We start from the raw sequence: 21,498 nt of genomic DNA, 5'->3' as shown, positions 1-21,498 counted from the left end.
TGAGTTTATTAAACCAATGAAAATGATGGACCTAGGGTGACGGGTTTGTAATGGAATGAGGTTGGTCCAGGCTTAAATTATATGTTCCTTCATTTATTCTTGAATGAATTAATATACATGAATAATCGATAAAATGACACTTTTTTCGTTCTAAGCCAACTGTCTAAGAATAAAAGCATGTTGTCTGTGACAGAGCAGTCCAGATTGTTTCAACTGGTAGTTAATCAAATATGAAGGTACCTGTCCTAAAATTATCTGGCTTGCATGAGACTGAAACCTTATTTTCTGTCTTTGAGCAGTGCAAAAATTTGGGGCGAGACCCAGCTAGGCTGGATTGCCGGCCCAGCTACATTTTCAATTATTTTTACATTTCAGTAGGGGAAAACGATTAATAGATTTTATACCTGTCCCTCCATCCCCTTCCTCGTATCAAGAGATCATACCCAATGGCTTCAACCATCCCATTCCCCAATGTCCTGGGTAAGAGCTGATCTAAGAAGTTGATACTTCAAATAATGCTTCTGGGGAAGCTATCAAAAAAAGTAATCAATCCTAGGGGAAATCAATTATTATTAAACTACAAAGGCAAAATACTGTGGATTTTTTTTATTATCACTGTGGGCCTTAAATGGGATTGATTATAGTCTGCATTGCAGGTACTGCTGGAGATAAGGCAGGAGGTAAAGTCTACCTTTTATGTAACATAATACTAAGTACAATACAGCCTCAGCACAAAACTCTATGTAGAACTATTTCTCGCCATGCTGTGTCATGTGATCTTACATCACTGGTGATATCGGCTACATACTTACCATCAATCCCAACTACTTCAGATGCTAGAAATCTGGCAAAAGAAACAAAGTCGACATGAGGAAAAACATTTTTATGCGGCAATTTGTTAAGGGTTGAACATACTGTGAGTATGGTGGAGGTAGATTGAGTTAAGGTATTCAAACAAGAATTAGACTTTTCTGAACAGGGAGAATGTGCAGGGCTATGGGAAGAAGATGTGGGAATGGCACTGGGTGAATTGTTTGTTCAGAGAGCCAGTGCAAACACCAAGGGTCAAATGACCTCCTTCAGTGCTGTAATTATACTGTGATTCTGAAAAACAGAAAATGTCAGAAATACTCAGCAGGTTTGATTTGATTTATTATTGTCACATGTATTAGTATACAGTGAAAAATATTGTTTCTTGCATGCTATGCAGACAAAACATACCATGCATTGAGAAGGAAAGGAGAGTGCCGAATGTAGTGTTAGTTATGGCTAGGGTGGAAAGAAAGATCACCTTAATGCAAGGTAAGTCCATTCAAACGTCTGATGGCTGCAGGGAAGAAGCTGTTCTTGAATCGGTTGGTACGTGTCCTCAGATTTTTTTTTCCTGGCGAAAGAAGGTGGAAAAGATAATGTCCGGAGTGCATGGGCTCCTGAATTATGCTGGCTGCTTCTTCAAGGCAGTGGGAAGTGTAGACAGAGTCAATGGATGGGAGGCTGGTTTGAGTGATGTACTGGGCTTCATTCATGATCTTTTGTAGTTTCTTGCAGCCTTAGACAGAGCAGGAGTCATACCAAGCTGTGATACAACCAGAAAGAATGCTTTCTATGATGCATCTGTAAAGGTTGGTGAGAGTTGTAGTGGACATGCCAAATTTCCTTAGTCTTCTGAGAAAATAGAGGCGTTAGAGGGCTTCCCTAACAATAGCATCAGCATGGAGGACCAGGACAAGTTGTTGATAATCTGGACACCGAAAAACATGAAACTCTGGACCATTTCTACTTTGTCCCTATTGATGTAGATAGGAGTATGCCCTCCACTATACTTCCTGAAGCCAATGACTATCTCCTTCATTTTTTGACACTGAGGGGGAAATTATTGTCATCGCACCAGTTCACCAGATTCTCTACCTCTTTCCTGTACTCTGTCTCGACATTGTTTGAGATCCCACCTACTATGGTGGTGTCATCAGCAAACTTGAACATTGAGTTGGAGGGGAATTTGGCTACAGTCATAGGTGTATAAGGAGTATAGTAAGGGGCTGAGGATACAGCCTTTTGGGGCACTGGTGTTGAGAATGATCGTGGAGGAGGTGTTTTTGCCTATCCTTACTGATTGTGTTCTGTGGGTTAGGAAGTTCAGGATCAGTTGCAGAGGGAGGAGTCGAGCCCCAGGCCACAGTTTGGAGATGAGTTTTGTAGGCATAATGGTGTTGATGGCTAAGCTACTGTCGATAAATAGAAGTCTGATATAGGTGTCATTGTTATCCAGCTGTTCCCAGGTTGAGTGCAGGGCCAGGGAGATGGCGTCTACTATGAACCTGTTGCAGCTGTAGGCAAACTGTTGTGGATCCAGGCAGTCTGGGAGGACAGAATTAATTCATGCTATGATTAACCTTTTGAAGCACTTCATAATGAGGATTTCAGAGACACTGGACAATAATCATTAAGGCACGCTCTTGGCTTTTATTTGGTACTAGGATGAAGGTCATCTTCTTGAGGCAGATAGGACGTCAGATTGTTGTAACGAGAGGCTTAAGATGTCTGTGAGAATACCCCTGCCAGCTGGTCCATGCATGATCTGAGTGCTCTCCGGGAACTGCATCCAGGCTAGTTGCTTTCCGGGTATTGATGTTCGAGAAGGCTGCTCCAACATCTGCAATGGTGACCTTGGACACAGGTTCATCCGAGGTTTCCTGGGTGGAGAATATGCTCTTGCCAATGTCTTGCTCAAAATAGGTGTAGAATGCATTGAGTTCATCAGGGAGGGGTGCATTGATGCTGGCAATTTTACATGACTTGTAAATCATCTGATAGCCCGTTATGTCTTGCAGATCTTGCCATAGTCAGGTGAGGGGATGAGGGCCGTGTGGCTAGCCTGGCTCTCTGGCTTGGTCTGGTACTGTCTTTTGGCATCTTTGATGGATCTCCTTAGATCATATCTGCCTTTCTTGCATAGGTCAGGGTCTGGTTTTGTTTATCTGTGGTGAGAGAAACAGTTAACAGTGTTGATTCTCCCATCCTGCTGCGCTGATTTTTAGTGCAGTGGTCCAACAAACTTGAATGGCAGCCAATTCACATGATTCATACTACACATTCAGGCCTCTGTGCATCTCCCAACCTAAGGTTTTTGACATCAACGGATCCACATTGAAAATCAGCATAACGGGCATTAGCATGTATTTACATATCTTAACATCTAATTAGCTGGTTCACAACAAAATCTCCACCCCCGTTAGCAACTCCCCCTCTCTGGTAAGACATCATGCTAGTGGGATTCAAACTGCTGTATAAAAGTCAGGAGCTGGCATGGCAGCATTGAACAGGAGTACGGAAACAAGTATTATGGAGCTGCAGCCTCCGGAGTGCAGAGGAGGTTGGAGGCAGGGCTTGGAAACTTACTTTCTGCTTGCCTTCAGGAACTTCCTGGAGAGCTGGAAGTGCTGTCCCCAGGCCCAGGGATGTTCCATGTAGTCTCTTGTGGGTTGGGGGTGGGTTCTTTTACTGCTGGTCAGGCTTCTATTTGCAAGCACTGGGAGATGTTCTATTGTGGTGGGGTCCTTTACTGATGCTGGTCAGGCAGCTGTCACAACCACTGGGCTGTTCCATTGTTCTGGCTGTGAGGTGTGGTGAGGGCCTGGACTGAGTGCTGTGGTTTTAAGGAGGGGGGGAATGTGGGGGTGGGAAGTGCACTATGTGCTGCTTGAGGGACCATCAGTTCAGGCAGCTGGTGATCCAAGCAGGTTTGCTTTATTTAACACAAAGACTCATACTCCATGTACGCGTCAGTAAATGAGAACCTATCTTGTGATAAAAGGGAATTTGTCCCTGCCCCATGTGTCTGAACTGCAGCACATGCCTGGAAGTGAATGCTGTAGTTGCACTCATGGCAATGGGAGTGCAACGGTCTCCCTGCCAGCCGAGACCCTGATGAAATTGATGTTTCTGTGCCACTCTGTTCATCCAACTGGCCCTGAGACGCCCCATTGTGAGGAAGGAGGAAATCGGAAGGTCTCAGATGTCCGGGATCTCCTGGGTGAAAGGCCCAGTCATGGGCTCTAGCCCTTCATCCTTCTTCGGGATGCCTGTAGGTCCTGGGGATACTTCGTGGGGAGCTAGCTGGACTGAGCTCTGTGGCTCTGCCAGTCCTGCCATGTTAAGAACATAAGAAATAGGAGCAGGAGTAGGCCATCTAGCCCCTCGAGCCTGCCCCGCCATTCAATAAGATCATGGCTGATCTGTCGTGGCTCAGTTCCACATTCCCACCCTCTCCCTATAACCCTTAATCCCCTTGCCTATCAAAAACCTATCAACCCGCGTCTTAAAAATATTGAGCGAGGCAGCCTCCACCACTTCAACGGGCAGAGAATTCCAGAGATTCACCACCCTTTGAGTGAAGAAGTTCCTCCTCAACTCCATTCTAAACCGCCCCCTACTTTATCCTGAGGCTGTGCCCTCTAGTCCTACTGTCCTTTCTGAGCGGGAAGAGCCTCTCCACCTCTATCCTATCCATCCCATTCAACATCTTATACGTCTCAATGAGATCTCCCCTCATTCTTCTAAACTCTAACAAGTACAAGCCTAGTTTATTCAGCCTCTCCTCATAGCTCAACCCCCTCAACTCCGGAATCAGCCTAGTAAACCTCCTCTGCACTCCCTCCAAGGCTAAAATATCCTTGTGTAAGTGCGGCGACCAAAACTGCACACAGTACTCCAGCTGCGGCCTCACCAGTGCCCTATACAGCTGCAGGAAGACCTCCCTACTTTTATATTCAATCCCCCTCGCTATGAAGGCCAGCATCCCATTCGCTTTCCTGACCACCTGCTGCACCTGCAGGCTGGGTTTTTGCGACTCATGCACAAGGACCCCGAGGTCCCTCTGCACCGTCGCATGCTGCAGTTTTTCGCCACGTAAGTAATAGTCCTTCCTACCATTATTCCTACCAAAGTGGACAACCTCACATTTGCCAACATTAAATTCCATTTGCCAGTTCCTGGCCCATTCGCCCAGCCTATCTAGATCCTTCTGCAGACTCTCCGCACAATTTGCCGTTCCACCAACCTTGGTGTCATCAGCAAATTTCGACACCATACGCTCAGTTCCCTCCTCCAGATCATCTATATAAATGGTAAATAGCTGAGGCCCCAGCACCGACCCCTGGGGCACTCCACTAGTCACCAACCGCCAATCTGAATAGCACCCATTGACCCCCACTCTCTGCCTCCTATTTGACAGCCAATCCCCTATCCACGCTAACACCCTACCCCCAACTCCATGCCCCCTGACCTTCTGCAATAACCTCTTGTGAGGCACCTTGTCAAACGCCTTCTGAAAATCAAGAAAGACCACATCCACCGGCTCTTCTCTATCCACCACCCTAGACACATTCTCATAGAACTCCAATAAATTCGTCAGACACGACTTCCCCTTAACGAAACTGTGCTGTGTCTGCTCTACCAAACAATTCTCCTCAAGATGCCTCGCTATTTTCTCCTTGATCACGGATTCTAACATTTTTCCTACAACAGACGTTAAACTAACCGGCCTATAATTCCCCGCCTTTTGCCTGCCACCATTCTTAAACAACGGCGTAACATTAGCCGTTTTCCAATCTTCCGGCACTTCCCCAGAATCCAGCGACGTTTGGAAAATAATCACCAAGGCATCCACTATCACCTCTGCCATTTCCTTCAGAACCCTTGGATGCATTCCATCCGGTCCTGGGGACTTGTCCACAATCAGTCCCTCCAGTCTGTCGAGCACCGCCTCTCTAGTAACAATAATGTCATTCAGGCCCTCCACTCCTACCATCTTTCCATCGCTAACACCTGGCAAATTACTCACGTCCTCCTCCGTGAAGACCGAAACAAAAAAGTTATTCAGGGCCTCAGCCATTTCCCCATCCCCTACCACTAAGTCCCCCCTCTCATCCTCTAAGGGTCCAACGTTCACCCTAGCCAGCGTCTTCCTTTTTATGTATTTATAAAAACTCTTGCTATCCTTTTTTATATTAAGCGCTAGCCCAGCTTCATAGTTTATCCTACCCTTCTTTATCAATTTCTTTGTCATTCTTTGTTGACATTTAAACCTCTCCCAATCCTCTTCTCGCCCACTACTCTTAGCTACTCTAAACGCATCCGCTTTTAATTTAACACTTTCCTTCACCTCCTTCATTATCCACGGCTGATTACCTCTCCTCCTCCGATCCTTATTAACCATCGGAATAAATTTCTGCTGAGCACCAAGAAAGATCTCCTTAAAGATCCTCCACTGCTCCTCAGCAGACCTACCTTCCAACGCACTCCCCCAATCAACATTCGCCAATTCCTCTCTCATCCTACCGTACTCCCCTCTGTTCAAACAAAGGACACATGTCCGGGAGTCCACTTTCTCCTCCTCCATCTGCATCAGAAACTCCACCATACAATGATCACTCTTCCCAAGAGGATCCTTCACCACAAGGTCCCTAATTCTACCCGCCTCATTACATAACACCAGATCCAAGATAGCTCGCTCCCTCGTCGGCTCCAACACACACTGTTCGAGGAAACTATCCCGGCAGCATTCCAAGAACTCCTCCTCAAGCCCACCGCGTCCAACATTGGTCGACCAATCAATATGTAGATTGAAATCCCCCATAATTACCACCTTTCCATTCCTGCACGCCACATTTATTTGCGCGTTAACAGCCCACCCTACCTCCAGATCATTATTCGGGGGCTTATAAACGACACCCACCAGCGTCTTCCTCCCTTTGCTGTTCCTAATCTCCACCCACAACGATTCCACGTTCTGCTCCTTGGCTCCAATATCATCCCTTGCTACCACCCTGATGCTATCCTTAATCAGCAGAGCTACGCCCCCCCCCTTTTTCCTCCTGCCTATCCTTCCTAAACACTTGATACCCCTGAACATTCATCTCCCACTCCCTGTCACCTTGCAGCCACGTCTCTGTAATGGCCACCAGATCATATCCATTTGTGCTGATCTGCGCCACCAGCTCATCCACTTTATTCCGAATGCTTCGTGCATTCAGATAAAGTGCCTTCATCCCAGCCTTCACCTGTACCCTATTTGCCAGAACGCCACCAACCATACTCACGCCCCCTACTCCTTTTATTATTGGGACATCCTTGGCCTCCCCCCTTACCTGCACCCTCTCCTTTACTTTAGACCCCGTAATGTCACCTACCCTCGCACCCTCCCCCCCCAATTAGTTTAAAGCCCTAACTACAGTCCTATTTACACTGATGCCAATACTGATGCCAATGCCCCATAAATTCAAACCCATTCCTCCCACACCAATCCCTGAGCCACCCATTCACTTCCTTAATCTTATCAACCCTACGCCCATCTGCACTCGGTTCAGGCAGTAGTCCAGAGATAACCACCTTGTCGGTTCTACTTTTTAATTCCATTCCCAGCTTTTCAAACTCCCTCCCCAGATCCTCAGTTCGCATTTTGTCTACATCGTTGGCACCCACATGGACTGCAATGACCGGGTTCTCACCCTCCCACTCCAGGTTCCTCTGCAGCCCAGATGCGACATCCTGGACCCGAGCACCAGGCAGACAACACACCCTTCTGTGCACTTTGTCATTGTGACAAAGGACAGTGTCAATACCCTTAACCACACTATCCCCAATTACCACTACATGTTCATGATGCCATTGTCAGGAAACCTAATCAGGTGACGAATGGCACAACAGATTGTGCTGTGTTGTCAGCATCCACACATGGGAATACTGGTCACAGTGAGGATCATTTGGGGTAGTTGCAAGCAATGAAATGTATCTATCAATCTCCCTCTCTCCATGCAGAATGGATCTTGATCTCATTGATTTAGAGCTGGTCATCATGGTGGTGGCTGAGGAGGTGTAGGCCACTCCAGGAGCAGCCAGTAACATGCCCCCAGGAAGGAGGGCAGGGGATTGCTACTGATGGCCATGAGGTGGGAGAGCAGTCTCCCAAAAGGGTGGTTAGGAGGATGTGGAAGTCTAGGCAGTAGCAGATCATAACATCATTTGAGGGGCTGTTGGAGATCATGTGTTGTCGCCAACTCTGCCTATCTAAGGACACAGTCTGGCACTTAGTATCTGAAGGGAGGGGCAGCCACCTGCCAGCAGAAGTTAAGGTGAAGGTGGCATTTAGTTCCTATGAAACAGTGTTGTTTCAGGCACCCAGTGGCGACCTTTGTGGAATCTCTCAGGTCTCAGTCCAAGATGTATTTGCCAGGTGATAGATGCCTTGTTTACCTGGACAAGCCAATACATCCATTTTGATGTTGGACAGGTGAGGCCTGGGCTTTAGGCTTCACTACCATTGCCAGGATGCCCCATGTGCAGAGGGAAGTGGTTGGGATACACGTCACCTGCAGTCCCTGCAAGGTGAGGGGCAATCATTTATCAACAGAAATGGTTCCACTCCCTCAATTTACAAATCATATGTGACCATTGGATGAACATCATGCAGGTCAGTGCGCGCCACCCAGGGAGTGTACATGACAGCTCTGTGCTGAGGCAATTGGACAACCCTAGGCTCTTTGAAGACTAGCCAGGGTTGCCAGGATGGCTCATTGAGGACATGGCTATCTGCCGAGGTCATGGCTGATGATGCCAGTGCGGACGCCCGAGACCAAGGCGGAGACCCGTTATGATGAGACTTTGCATAGGCCAGCTGAAGATGCGATTCTGCTGCCTAGACCGCTGTGGCCCTGCCATCCAGCCTAACCCTGTGCATTATAATCACCTGCTGCATTCTGCACTACATTGCACAGCAGCAGGGAGCCCAGCTGGAAGAGGATCGGCACCAGGCAGAAGTGGATGACTTGCCATTTGAGGAGCCGGATGATAGGCAGCAATGGCAGGTGTCCAGCCAGCTGCCTCACATAGCTGGTGAAGTCCAGTGTGGGGACTGCTCCCAATACCCTTCCACCACACCCAGGAGCCCTGAGGCACCACATCCCCAAAACCCAAAGCTGGTCCCTCAACCCACATTACCCTTCCTCTTCCCCACCCTTTTTCAGCACACCCCCAGCCTCTCCACCCTTTCTCAGCTCAGTTCCCCCCCTCCCCCAACCAACCTTGGAGAAACATAGTGAGTCTTTGGTGAAGATGGAAGATGATGACGACTTGCTGTTGTGCACACTGAGATCCTGCCCCTAGCGTCACTCAAGTCTGACTGCTAGATACTCTCCAACTGCACACTGCCACCTGGGCCCACATTGCAGTAAGGATTGGGAATACAAGCATATGGGGCAGGGGGGTTCTAGGGGGAAGGGAGCCGCAATGCCACGGAGTGGTGTTTGACTAAAGATCCAGTGCTGCAGGGGAAAGTAATGCAGGTGGCCTATAACTTTTGGCCGAGGGACAGGTATTGCACAACACAGCACTCTGCACCTCAATTGGGGTACATAGCCCTGTGGGGGGAGAATCAGAGACAGACTGATCGTAGCTGTGAGGTGCAAAACAACTTTTAATTGTGCTCTTAACATTGACCAAAGCTTCACACTGACTACTGGTGACCTTTACCCATGCCCTCTTTGTGACCATACAACTTTCTAATCTTGTGCGGCCTACTGCTTCATCTAAGTGCTCCGCCAGGATGCACATCGAAAGTGGAGGGGTCATCTTTTATCCATGTCCCAATGCCTGTGATGCCCTTGGCAGCCATCCCCTGAGGGGCCGAGACCCTGAGGACATTGATGTTTCTGTGCCACTCTGTTCATCCAACTGGCCCTGAGATGCCCCATTGTGAGGAAGGAGGAAATCAGAAGGTCTCGGATGTCCGGGATCTCCTGGATGAAAGGCCCAGTCATGGGATCTAGCCCTTCATCCTTCTTCGGGATGCCTGTAGGTCCTGGGGATACTTCGTGGGGAGCTAGCTGGACTGAGCTCCAGAAGCTCTGGCCACACCTGGCTCTGCCAGTCCTGGAGGCCCTGATGCATCTGCCCCATGATCTGTGATCCTTCAGCCCTGGCCTTCTGAGACTGGGCCAAGCTCTGGAGCCCCTCCACTACAGCATTCTGTGAACAAGCCAAACTTTGTAGCCCCTCAACATTAGCCATCTGAGACTGGGCTAAGTTGTTGAGACTCACAGCCACGGCCTGCCATGTCTCCAGAAACCCAGCAAAGACCCAGCCATGGCCAGCAGTGTCATCAACATGTCCCCTACACCCACGGCCATGGAACACTGTGCCTCCTGGATGCTGGTGACATCCTTGGCCATGGTTCGTTGTGTCTCTGCTGTGGCCCACTGTGTCTCCAGGATGGACTGGACTCTAACCCATGAGACCAGATCCCTAAGCCAGACTTCATACTGCAGACACCACCCCTGCAGTGCTGGCCTGGTTAAACATAAGACATAGGAGCAGAATTAGGCCACTTGGCGCATTGAATCTGCTCCGCCATTTATCCCCATTCTCCTGCCTTTTCCCCATTACATCTGACCCGCTTATTAATTAAGAGCCTATCTCTGTCTTGAAGACACAATGACCTGGCCTCCACAACCTTCTGAGGCAAAGAGTTCCACAGATTCACTATTCTCTGACTGAAGAAATTTCTCCTCAATGCACTGTGCCGGCACCACCTCCTGCAACAGCAGTCTATTTGACTCCTCTAAACAGCCTTGCAGTTGCAGCATGGTAACTGACAGCCCATCCACAACTCCCCGGGTTTGCTGATGCATCTCCTCCAACTTCGAGATGATGAACTCTGAGGCCTGGCATCTGGTTTGGGGACAGCTGCATCCTCGCCTCTGACAGCACTTTGGCGTGCCTGAGCCACTGGATGTGCCTGCCTCCATCCGATGCGCATTAGCAGCTGTGATGTGCTCACCAGTAAGTGACCTGGAAGCCTCAGCATTAATATGACCCACCGTCGTGATAGTCTCTGCGTTGGTGGGTTGTGCTGTTGATGCCTGTGCTGAATCACTGATGGGCTGTCCTTGGACAATTGAGCTTGGATACTCCACCACCAGTTTTCTTGCTCATGCCGACCGTGTGCATTTTTCTCCTGTGGGGACATAAGGGAGTTTGAAAGCGTGATGTATGGAAGGGCAAGAGGTGCAATGTGTGTCGGGGTTGGGGAGCTTGTGTCGGCCATTTTGGGGAAATGGGTCCCCACTGCGGATTGCCACAAGGGTTGGAGGCAGGACTGTCTAGCTGCGGTTGGTGGCTGGCCTTGAGGTACCTGGGGATGGTTTGACATTGTAAGCATAGCATGTAAACAGGTTTCAGAATGGAATGCACACTCACCCTTGAAGTCTGAAGGTCACTCATCTTCTCATGGTACTGATCTCTGGACCGACGGGTCAGTGTCCTGGCATTCACTGCAGACATGAAGTGGAGATGCCATCATTGGACTGGGGTAAAAACAGTAAGAAGTCTCACAACACCAGGTTAAAATCCAACCAATTTATTTGATAGTAAACTCACAAGCTTTCGGGGTTTGCCCTTTCGTCAGGTGAATGGAGAGTTGTGGCCTCAGACAGAGCATATAACAGCACACACAGTTTACAGATTACTGACTAGAATGCGGGTCTTTACAACTAACCTGCTGTTCAAGTCTTAAAGATGCAGACAATGTGAGTGGAAAGAGCATTAGGCATAGGTTAAAGAGATGTGCATTGTCTCCAGACAGTACAATAAGTGAGGTTTTGCAAACCCAGGCAAGTCATGAGATCACTGTAGGTGCCACTGCCTCCCAAAGATACTTGCTTTGCGACCCTTTGGTAGTGGCTCTGAGTGGAGTACAACAGATGTTGCCTCTCCTCCACCGCATCCAACAAGTGGGCCTGCTCAGTCTCCAAAAATTTTCTTCGGGGCTATGTTCCTGCTGTGACTGCCCATGTGCCCATCATTGCACCTTATATATAGTTCTGGCTTATTAAGTGAGTCCAGGTGCAGTCAGGTTGGACCAGTCATGGGACCATTAGTTAAATTTCATTGCGAATAATGTACAGGTAACCTGGTTTCAATACAGTGAGCCATGCCCAAAGATGTTGATTGGGTGAACAAAGAACAGTACAGCGCAGGAACAGGCCCTTCGGCCCTCCAAGTCTGTGCTGATCATAATGCCCAAAGTAAATTTTACAAAGCCTTCTGCCCTCACTTGGTCCATATCTCTCTGTTCATGTACCCATTCAGATGCCTCTTAAAAGTTGCTAATGTGCCTGCTTCCACCACCACCTCTGGCAGGGTATTCCTGGCACCCACCACTCTGTGTGAAAAACTGCTACCCTTAAACTAGAATCTGTTATGCTAACTGGAAACAAAATTCATTAATTTCTGTCATTTTTGTCACATTTTGTTTTCAGCAACCTAACGTGTATCGGATAATATGGATAACCATTGATCTTGTATCTTTTCTGCTGATTGTCTTAACATATTTTATAAAAAGGTAAGGAAAACTAATTATACCAGCCTGTAGCCACGCTAGAAAAGATAACTTTTGAGCAGTAAATTGTAACAATGAGGATTCCCAGAGGTTCCCTAAGAATGATTAATGTATGTTTTGAGTCTCAATTATTAGGATTGTGAAATTCAAATCCCAAGTGCAAATACAGTAAAATTCCACCATTACAGTCCTGGCTCCTACTTTCTTATTTTTAATACTGGGGTAAGTCCTCCAATGGTTGAACTGGTGTACAAAATCTTTTGTGGAGATAGGTGAATTCACAAAAGAGGAAATCATAAATAGTGAGATTTATTGTAATTTTTAATGCCAGGGTAAGTTCTAGAAATCCCAACCGTACAGTTTTAACTGAGGATTTTGAAAGCCTTGTTTTTCAAATTATCTTTTTCCTTTTTTTACTGTAGACAATTGCTTCAGCATCAACTTCTGTGGCTTCTGTCTTCCATTTTTTCTCCTGTCACAGTCTGTGATAGGATATCCATTGGAATTTCAATGCCACTATATACTAAAAATAAAAACTTATTGACCTTTTTAATGGTCCTTTCTACCTGCACTGCGACCTTTAAAGAGCTGAATCTCTGTACATCTGTTTCGTCTAACAGTTTAGGAATATTTGATTTGTGTTTTTTTTCTAAATCTACTACTTAACATTCCACTGCATCTGCCATCTATCTTTATGCTGTGCTAACCCATTTATATCTGCCTCTAATTGTTCACACAGATTATAAACCCTTAATTTCGTACAGCAAAGATTTCTGTGTTATTCTTCTCATCTGGCCAAATAATTCTTTATTTGTTTCAGTGCCATAAGATTTGGCTATTTGTTCACCAACTCTGCCAGCATTCTCTAAATCACAATGTGTTTTATTTTTCAGAATCCTTAAATAATAAACAGAACTTTAACTCTAAGGCCAATTAGAATTATATTTGCTTCCCTAGTTGAATTCAACAAATTCAGCACAAACCAGAAATCAAACCTGGAAATTTCTAGTCTGTACAATTCAGTTCTATACTACAGAGAAGCATAAATACAGAAACACTGAAAATCTAAAGGAGGGCATTGAATCTGATATGCAGCACATTTACTCAGGAGAACAAAAGTGAACAATTACTGGTGGGAATCTACATCCATTGTCCTAACTCTGTATGTTCCATTGTAACAAGGTTTGAACTCTGATCATTGTTTGTACCTGTCACAAAATCCAGATGTTTATAAGGAAAGAAATTACATATTAAACCCATTGATAGAAAGCATTATAACTGCTACTCCCTGACAGGTAACCCTGAGAGCAATAAATTATCCATGCACACAGTAGGCAGGGGTTTTCATTGTCGTACGAATAGATTTAAGTACTTTGTATAAAAGGTGCTAAATGATGCAGCAGACTGCTATGTGACCCAGCAGCAATTGGTCATTTAAGCCAGGTTCAAATAAAACCTGGATTTGTATATACAACAATGAACCAATAGGAGATTGATATCAGAGAATATATTTCCAAGAAGCTGGGACTGCCAGCCCTACACATTCCTGTACTAATGTCTTCTGTTACCCATACTTATGAAAAAGACCTTAACCTTTCCCTTGTATTAATCTGTTGTGCTGCTCTTATCCTTGAGGTTAATTTTCTCCAGAGGGTGAATTGGAAACTGGTCCACTACTACCAAAGGTGCCATTGTTCACAATGTTAGAAAGTGTAAACAAAACTGGATTTTGTCATCTTGAATGTCCATGGGAGTTCAGTAGAACTCCCAGAGTAAAACTAAAAATAGTCATATTTCTCAGGTTCCATTGATGTACCATGGAAGTTATGACAGGCGATCTGGAGAATAAAACCCCTCCCCTTCACCACCACCACCACTAACTCACCCCATGGAGATACAGAATCAATAGATTTATTATCTACATCTTGCTCAGTGAGAATATTCCTGACCTCAATGCATCCTTGCACTCATCAAGCTGATATTGGATGCAAAGGCTCTATACAGTCCATACAAACATGATTTTTTAATTTACAATACCACCGTGAGACCCCTCAAAACAGCAAAGGAGCTGACTCAGCTCCATCGTCCACCCGAACTTCTACCGTCTATTTCAATTAATGAGTGCTGGCTGTGGAGTCATATTGTGGTTCAGTCAAACTTAATTTCGCCTTTATTAAACATTCACTTTCTTGCAACAAACTAGATAGTAAAAAGACTGAGGAACATGGTTTTTGTCTTCAAACTCCATGTGTGATATATCATCTAGCATCCCACCACAGTTCCAATTTAAATAAATAGTCTTACCCAATGCACACCCTTTCCAGGTTTAAATGGTGCGTTCATACATCGATTATAGACAGAACTATTGAAACTCATACTGAGTAACATTAGGAAGGAAGGATGTGTTTTTCTGAAGGCTTGCATGGTTAATGTCTATGGATATTGTTTGGTCAAGGATTAATGCCTGTTTCCCTTTCAGTAGATCAAGACACAGGAAGATACAAGGTAAAATAGTTTTTATAGTGAGAATGGTATAAATTGGCAGTGGGATATGTTGCAGATTTTGGACATTCTTCCCCATGTCTGCATGAGCTTGCTTTGGCCATGCTGAATTGCTCCCCAATGTCCAAAGATGTATATGATTGGTGGATTAGTCTGGGTAAGATATTCTTTTGGAGAGTTGGTGCAGACTGTTCCAATCATTCCAATGCTTGAACAAGTTATTTAACATCCTGCAATGTAGCCCACAAAGTCTCCCAAATGGTCATGGTTTCCTGTATACTGTACTACTTTGCTATGCAATGGGGATGGCATGTGGAATTGCTTACTAAATCATTCTCTGCTATGATCTTTTTCCGTCTATCTGCAATGGACTGGCTAAAGCATCTAGATTATGTCCTCAACAATCGTCTTTAATTCATTATTCATCAGGCATGGGGTCAGTTTCTTTGTGACGACAGACAACCTTATCTTTGCCATCAACATTGGAACCACCACAACACTGTCCAATTGCTTATACAACATCAAATATGAATGACTTAGCTTAATTCTTGCTTTGGAGTAAGTTCTATGTTTGGTTTCTGTCCACAAAAATGCCTTTTCACAATTTCTATATTGTTTCTCTGTTGCAGAGATTATGGTGAAAGAAAATTCTGAAGACACTTTTCTGTGATCAAGCTTTAGAGACAGCATTTCTGCATATCAATGTAACTCACCGACTACATGATGTTACAGAAACTAGATGGTGATCTCAGAGTTGAAGTTCGAGGTTAATTTTAAAATGTTGTTTACAAATAAATGAAATGTATCCACCATTCATTTCAGAATGGGGTTTACATAATCAAATGTGTCATTTTTTAAAAAAATCTGAGGCCTGCTTCACTATCTGACAGAAGAACCCTCAGATATTCAGTTCCATTTCCCTCATACAAGTACACCACAATCCAGCAGAACCAACTTCCCTTGCTGACAGTATACCCCAATAAAGTTTGGTCATTCCTTCCTGATAGTACAATCTGTACACATCCTTGCATTATATATTTCCATATTATAGCTACACCACCTGCACCCCCATCCTGGCAGTATTCCCTAACCTAGTCAGTGGCTGAAGCCTCAGGGTTGGCTCTTACTTGCTCTCTGAAGTGGCAACCCACTCAGTTGTATCAAACTGCTAAAAAGAATAACAAGAACCACATGGACAGCAGTGGGTCAAGAAGATGGCACACCATACCATTACTTTCCCAGGACAACTAGGGAAGGGCTTTGAATGCAAGCCTCGCCAGTAATTGTCATCAGATACTTAAAGATGCAGTTTCTAAAGATGCAGGTCTTGTGCATTGCAGTGATCTATTCCACTTTACATAACATGGTTCTTCAGAGAGGTATGGACCTTGGGACTCTTCCCGAATGCTAGAATGACGGTTCCTTTGAGCAGAGGAGAAGGATGAAGATGAAGTGGAGAACAGTGACTATGCTTTGCCAGTAATTTGCTTGCACTACCTGATGAGTCAAGGAATTGATCAGCATGCAGAGATAAGAGCTACCCTGATCCATGCACTTTTCACCTGAACTGTAATCACCTGTAGAACAGTTGGCGCTTGATGTCATCTGAATGACAGGGGGCATCTATAATAGACACAACTATGAATACTTTAATTGTTCTGAAAATAAGATGAGATACAAGTCTTCATTGACTACACTGTCACCAATCAGACCTTTGCATCGCTGTCAGTTCTTTTTCTACCTTATTGCCATCGAAGAATAAAAATGTAGAAGTCTGAGTGTAAGCAACAAAATGCCCATTGTGTTAAGTATTCAAGAGTTAATACAATCTTAAAACATGACAACTTAATGAACTTGGAAAATGTAATTAATGGTACAGTGGCCTCTGATTTCATCTGCTCCAATGGGGTGCTCTAGCTGTGGCTGCTGATGAAGCAGAGGCACTTCTGACTGCATGTGGTCGAGATGCTCATGGCAGCTGTCCTCAGCCTGGAGGTCCCAGGGTGGAGATACCCTCTCTCTTGTGTTTTGTGTTCTTCTGCAATGTCAATAGTGAGAGAAGCAAAGCTATCCTCCATCAGTACTTCCAACACAACAACCACCTGAGAAGATATAGTCTTCAGTGTTACCTCTGCTGCAAATGTTCTTGGCTCAAGGTTCTAGGGCATATATTTTTCCAATATACAGGAGCACTACTCTCCCCAAGGCTGCTCAGTTCATTTGTATGCTGGTGACTACAGACTTGAGGGGGAGGGGGTTGGGGGACGCTGACCTATGGATGCCATGTTGTAATCATCTTGGTAGGTCTGAGTAAGTCACGGAAATACTTGCAGAATTGCACCCATATTCTCCTCACAATGCTGTGGCCACTCACAGAATGAGCCACATTTAGTCACGTTTACTTTACACGGCTGACTGGCCTTCTCCTATCCAGTAGAAAAAAAACTTGCATTTTCATAGCATTTTTCACAACCACCAGTGTCTCACCATGCTTTACAGCCACTGAAGTACTTTTGAAGTATTGTAAGATAGGAAACAGGGACAGCCAATTTATACATAGTAAATTCACACACACAGCAATGTGATAATAACCAAATGATCTGTTTGTGAGATGTTGATTTAGGGATAAATACGGATCTGGACACGGAGGAGAACACCGCCCTTTTTCTTCAAAATAGTATTTGGGGCTGTTTTCCATCTTGAGCAAGCAGATGAAAATGAAAATTTTCTGCTGTTATTTCAGATTCCAGCACCTACAGCATTTTAGCTTTGTCTTAATTACACACCATCTCTTCTACACTACTGATAAGCAGCTATGACAAATTGGAAATAGTTTATTGGAAGAATGCTGCCTTCCAAAAAGAATGGCAGGGGAAAACGGCAAGAAAATTTATAATGAAATTAAATGAAATAAAGGAACACTGTGACCCCTGAGATATTCTACTACCTGCACCGGATGACATAGGGGCACAGTGGTTGGAACTGCTGTCTCACAGTGCCAGGGACCCGGGTCCGGTTCCTGGCTTGGGTCACTGTGTGGAGTCTGCACGTTCTTCCTGTGTCCAAGTGGGTTTCCTCTGGGTGCTCCAGTTTCCTCCCACAGTCCAAAAAGATGTGCTGGTTAGGTGCACTGACAATCTTAAATTCTCCCTCACTGTACCCGAACAGGTGCTGGAGTGAGGCGGCTAGGGGATTTTCACAGCAACTTCATTGTAATGTTAATGTAAGCTTATTTGTGGCACTAATAAATACATTTTTAAAAATGGGAAAAAAGTTGATAAAGAAATCAAATGAAATAAAGAATTGGTGGACCCTGAGATAGGACGCTACTAGCAATGTAATATTTACAATTCACGGTCAGGCACCAATGTGTATGCGCCTTCTGGCACTTACAACGGCGCACGTACCGCTTTGGCAGTTATAATGGAAACCCTGTGTAGGAGAAAAACCTCAAATTAGTGTTCCGCCATACCCCTTCCTTTGAATGGCTGTGCTTCAAGCATTTTCGATTTGATACTTCGAGGGAATTAATGATTTGATGTCCCATTAAATTTGGCTCACTGACGACAGTAATCGAATGAGTTCCTATGAGGCACTCCCACTTTTTTTTGTTTAAACAATTCACAACTACATAAAACATTACACTTTCAGGTACAATCCAGAATTCAATACAATCTCACAATAATAAGTTATAAAAATAACACCCAATACAACACAATACCAATAATAAGCATGCCATTTTTAATACATCAGCACAAACCAATACAGCACAAAACAAACAGCTAGTATGCATTGCAAGTTATCCACAATTCAGCTTCCAAGGTTGCAAACAATTCACAATACCTGTAAACCAACAAGCCATGATATAAACAGTATTGATAGCTAACATGACATCCTTTAAATAATAACAAACAACTCCCTTACAATAAGAATGGGATTAGAACATAAGAACATAAGAAATAGGAGCAGGAGTAGGCCATCTGGCCCTTCGAGCCTGCCCCGCCATTCAATAAGATCATGGCTGATCTGTCGTGGCTCAGTTCAAAGTCTGACAACACCAGGTTTTAGTCCAACCTATTTATTTGATAATATACTCACAAGCTTTCGAGGGACACCCTCTTGTGAGTATATTATCAAATAAATAGGTTGGACTAAAACCTGGTGTTGTCAGACTTTTTACTGTGTTTACGCCAGTCCAACGCCGGCATACCCACATCGTGGCTCAGTTCCACATTCCCGCCCTCTCCCCATAACCCTTAATCCCCTCTCTTATCAAAAACCCATCAACCCACGTCTTAAAAATATTGAGCGAGGTAGCCTCAATAGTAGCCTCAAAGTGCTGATTTTAATGGGGTGGGGATGTGTTCTTTAATTTAGTTCCTGTAGCTGCCATCCTGTCCGATTTCCCTTATAAGAACATAAGAACATAAGAAATAGGAGCAGGAGTAGGCCATCCAGCCCTTCGAGCCTGCCCCGCCATTCAATAAGATCATGGCTGATCTGTCGCTGCTCAGTTCCATTTTCCCGCCCTCTCCCCATAACCCTTAATCCCCTCTCCTATCAAAAACCCATCAACCCGCGTCTTAAAAATATTTAGCGAGGCAGCCTCCACCACTTCAACGGGCAGAGAATTCCAGAGATTCACCACCCTTTGAGTGCAGAAGTTCCTCCTCAACTCTGTTCTAAACCGACCCCCTTTTATCTGGAGGCTGTGCCCCCTAGTCCTACTGTCTTTTTTGAGCGGGAAGAGTCTTTCCACCTCTATCCTATCCATCCCATTCATCATCTTATACGTCTCAATGAGATCTCCCCTCATTCTTCTAAACTCTAACGAGTACAAGCCCAGTTTATTCAGCCTCTCCTCATAGCTCAACCCCCTCAACTCCGGTATCAGCCTAGTAAACCTCCTCTGCACTCCCTCCAAGGCCAAAATATCCTTGCGTAAGTGTGGCGCCCAAAACTGCACACAGTACTCCAGCTGCGGCCTCACCAATGCCCTATATAGCCTCAGCAAGACCTCCCTACTTTTATATTCAATCCCCCTCGCTATGAAGGCCAGCATCCCATTCGCCTTCCTGACTACCTGCTACACCCGCAAGCTGGGTTTTTGCGAGGACCCCGAGGTCCCTCTGCACCGTTGCCTGCTGCAGTTTTTCTCCATGTAAGTAATAATCCTTCCTACCATTATTCCTACCAAAGTGGACCACCTCGCACTTGCCAACATTAAATTCCATTTGCCAGTTCCTGGCCCATTCGCCCAGCCTATCTAGATCCTTCTGCAGACTCTCCACACGCTAAGTTCATTCTAAGTTATCTACAACTTTCCAAAGCTTTGCCCAACAATGATGTCTGCAATTCTGCTTGACATCATTGCCATTTTGGGCTACTTTTCTTTTGCACACCACCCTTATACACCAAACTGGCAGGTAAGATGATGGAATATAGGCTTAATTACACACCACAAACAAAAACAGAAAATGCTGGAAAATCTCAGCATGTCCAACAGTATCTGTGGAGAGAGATGCTGTCAGACCTGCTGAGCCCTTCTACCATTCTCTACCCTTGTTTTTAATTTCAGCATCTGCAATATTTTGCCTGTCTTAATTACACACCATCTCTTCCACATCACTGGGATAAGCTGCTATGACAAGTTGGAGATGGTTTATTGGAAGGATGGTGCCATCCAAAAAGAATGGTGTGGGGGAAAACACGCAAGAAAACTGACAAGGAAATCAAATGAAATAAAGAAACAGAAGGACCACTGAGTGGGATGTTGGCAGTAGTTAACACTGTTGCATCACAGTGCCAGGGACCCAGGTTTGATCCCCAACTTAGGTCACTGTCAGTGTAGAGTCTGCACATTATCCCTGTGTCTGTGTGGGTTTCGTCTGGGTGCTCCAATTTCCTCCCACAATCCCAAAAGACGTTCTGGTTAGGTGCAGTGGCTGGAGTGTGGTAGTTAGGGCATTTTCACAGTAGCTTCATTGCCGTGTTGTGACACTAATAAACAAACAAAAAATGGTAGGGGGCAAAGGGGCGAGAAAGCCGATAAAAAAAATCAAATGAAATAATGAGCAGGTGCACCCTAAGATAGGCAGCTACCAGCCAGTGTAATATTCACAATTCACGGTCAGGCATCATGCGCCTTCGGGTACTTACAACTGCGCATGTGCGGCTTTGGTAGCTCTAATGGAAACCCTGCGGAAGAGAAAAACAGTAAGAAGTTTCACAACACCAGGTTAAAGTCCAACAGGTTTATTTGGTAGCAAACGCCACTAGCTTTGCTACCAAATAAACCTGTTGGACTTTAACTTGGTGTTGTGAGACTTCTTACTGTGTTTACCCTACTCCAACGCCGGTATCTCCACATCATGAGAAGAAAAACCCCAAATTAGTGTTCAGCCATACCGCTTCCTTTGAATGGCTGAGCTTCAAGCATTTTCTATTTGACACTTCGATTGAATTAATGATCCGCTGTCCCCATTAATTTGGCTCGCCGACGACAGTGGTCGGATGGGTTCCTGTGAGGCCCCCCCCACCCCAGCTCGTTTCCATAGCAACCGCTGCCTCCTCCCAGCAAAAAGTCTGACAGCAAGCCTTGC

General features: G+C 45.3%; 1 protein-coding gene and 1 long non-coding RNA gene across 8 annotated transcripts in view; one reads left to right on the top strand and one right to left on the bottom strand.

Annotated features, from left to right (window-relative positions):
- Nucleotides 1-16,189, top strand: part of gdpd2 (glycerophosphodiester phosphodiesterase domain containing 2) — a 147,851-nt gene extending 131,662 nt beyond the window's left edge. For 3 of the 6 annotated variants that reach the window (XM_080187518.1, XM_080187514.1, XM_080187519.1), the window contains 3 exons: nucleotides 12,315-12,397; nucleotides 14,874-14,899; nucleotides 15,526-16,189. In XM_080187518.1, the coding sequence (XP_080043644.1) occupies nucleotides 12,315-12,397; nucleotides 14,874-14,899; nucleotides 15,526-15,566 (150 nt within the window). In that variant the 3' untranslated portion in view covers nucleotides 15,567-16,189. The remainder of the gene's footprint in view (nucleotides 1-12,314; nucleotides 12,398-14,873; nucleotides 14,900-15,525) is intronic. The other 3 variants (XM_080187516.1, XM_080187515.1, XM_080187520.1) reach the window with 3 other exon arrangements.
- Nucleotides 3-21,425, bottom strand: LOC145342186 (uncharacterized). Of its 2 annotated transcripts, XR_013886517.1 has the most exons (4): nucleotides 21,305-21,425; nucleotides 11,254-11,327; nucleotides 10,875-11,011; nucleotides 3-2,978 (listed from the first exon to the last, which is right to left on the bottom strand). It is a non-coding gene; the product is annotated as an uncharacterized LOC145342186 (long non-coding RNA). The 2 variants fall into 2 exon arrangements; XR_013886518.1 differs by lacking the exon at nucleotides 10,875-11,011.
- Nucleotides 21,426-21,498: the final 73 nt, after the last annotated feature.

Source organism: Carcharhinus amblyrhynchos, chromosome 4 (assembly GCF_965287045.1).
Source record: "Carcharhinus amblyrhynchos chromosome 4, sCarAmb.v2.hapA, whole genome shotgun sequence".
Classification (NCBI taxonomy): Eukaryota; Metazoa; Chordata; class Chondrichthyes; order Carcharhiniformes; family Carcharhinidae; genus Carcharhinus; species Carcharhinus amblyrhynchos.
The sequence above is the reverse complement of the archived record's forward strand: the minus strand, read 5'-3'. Positions and strand labels throughout refer to the sequence as shown.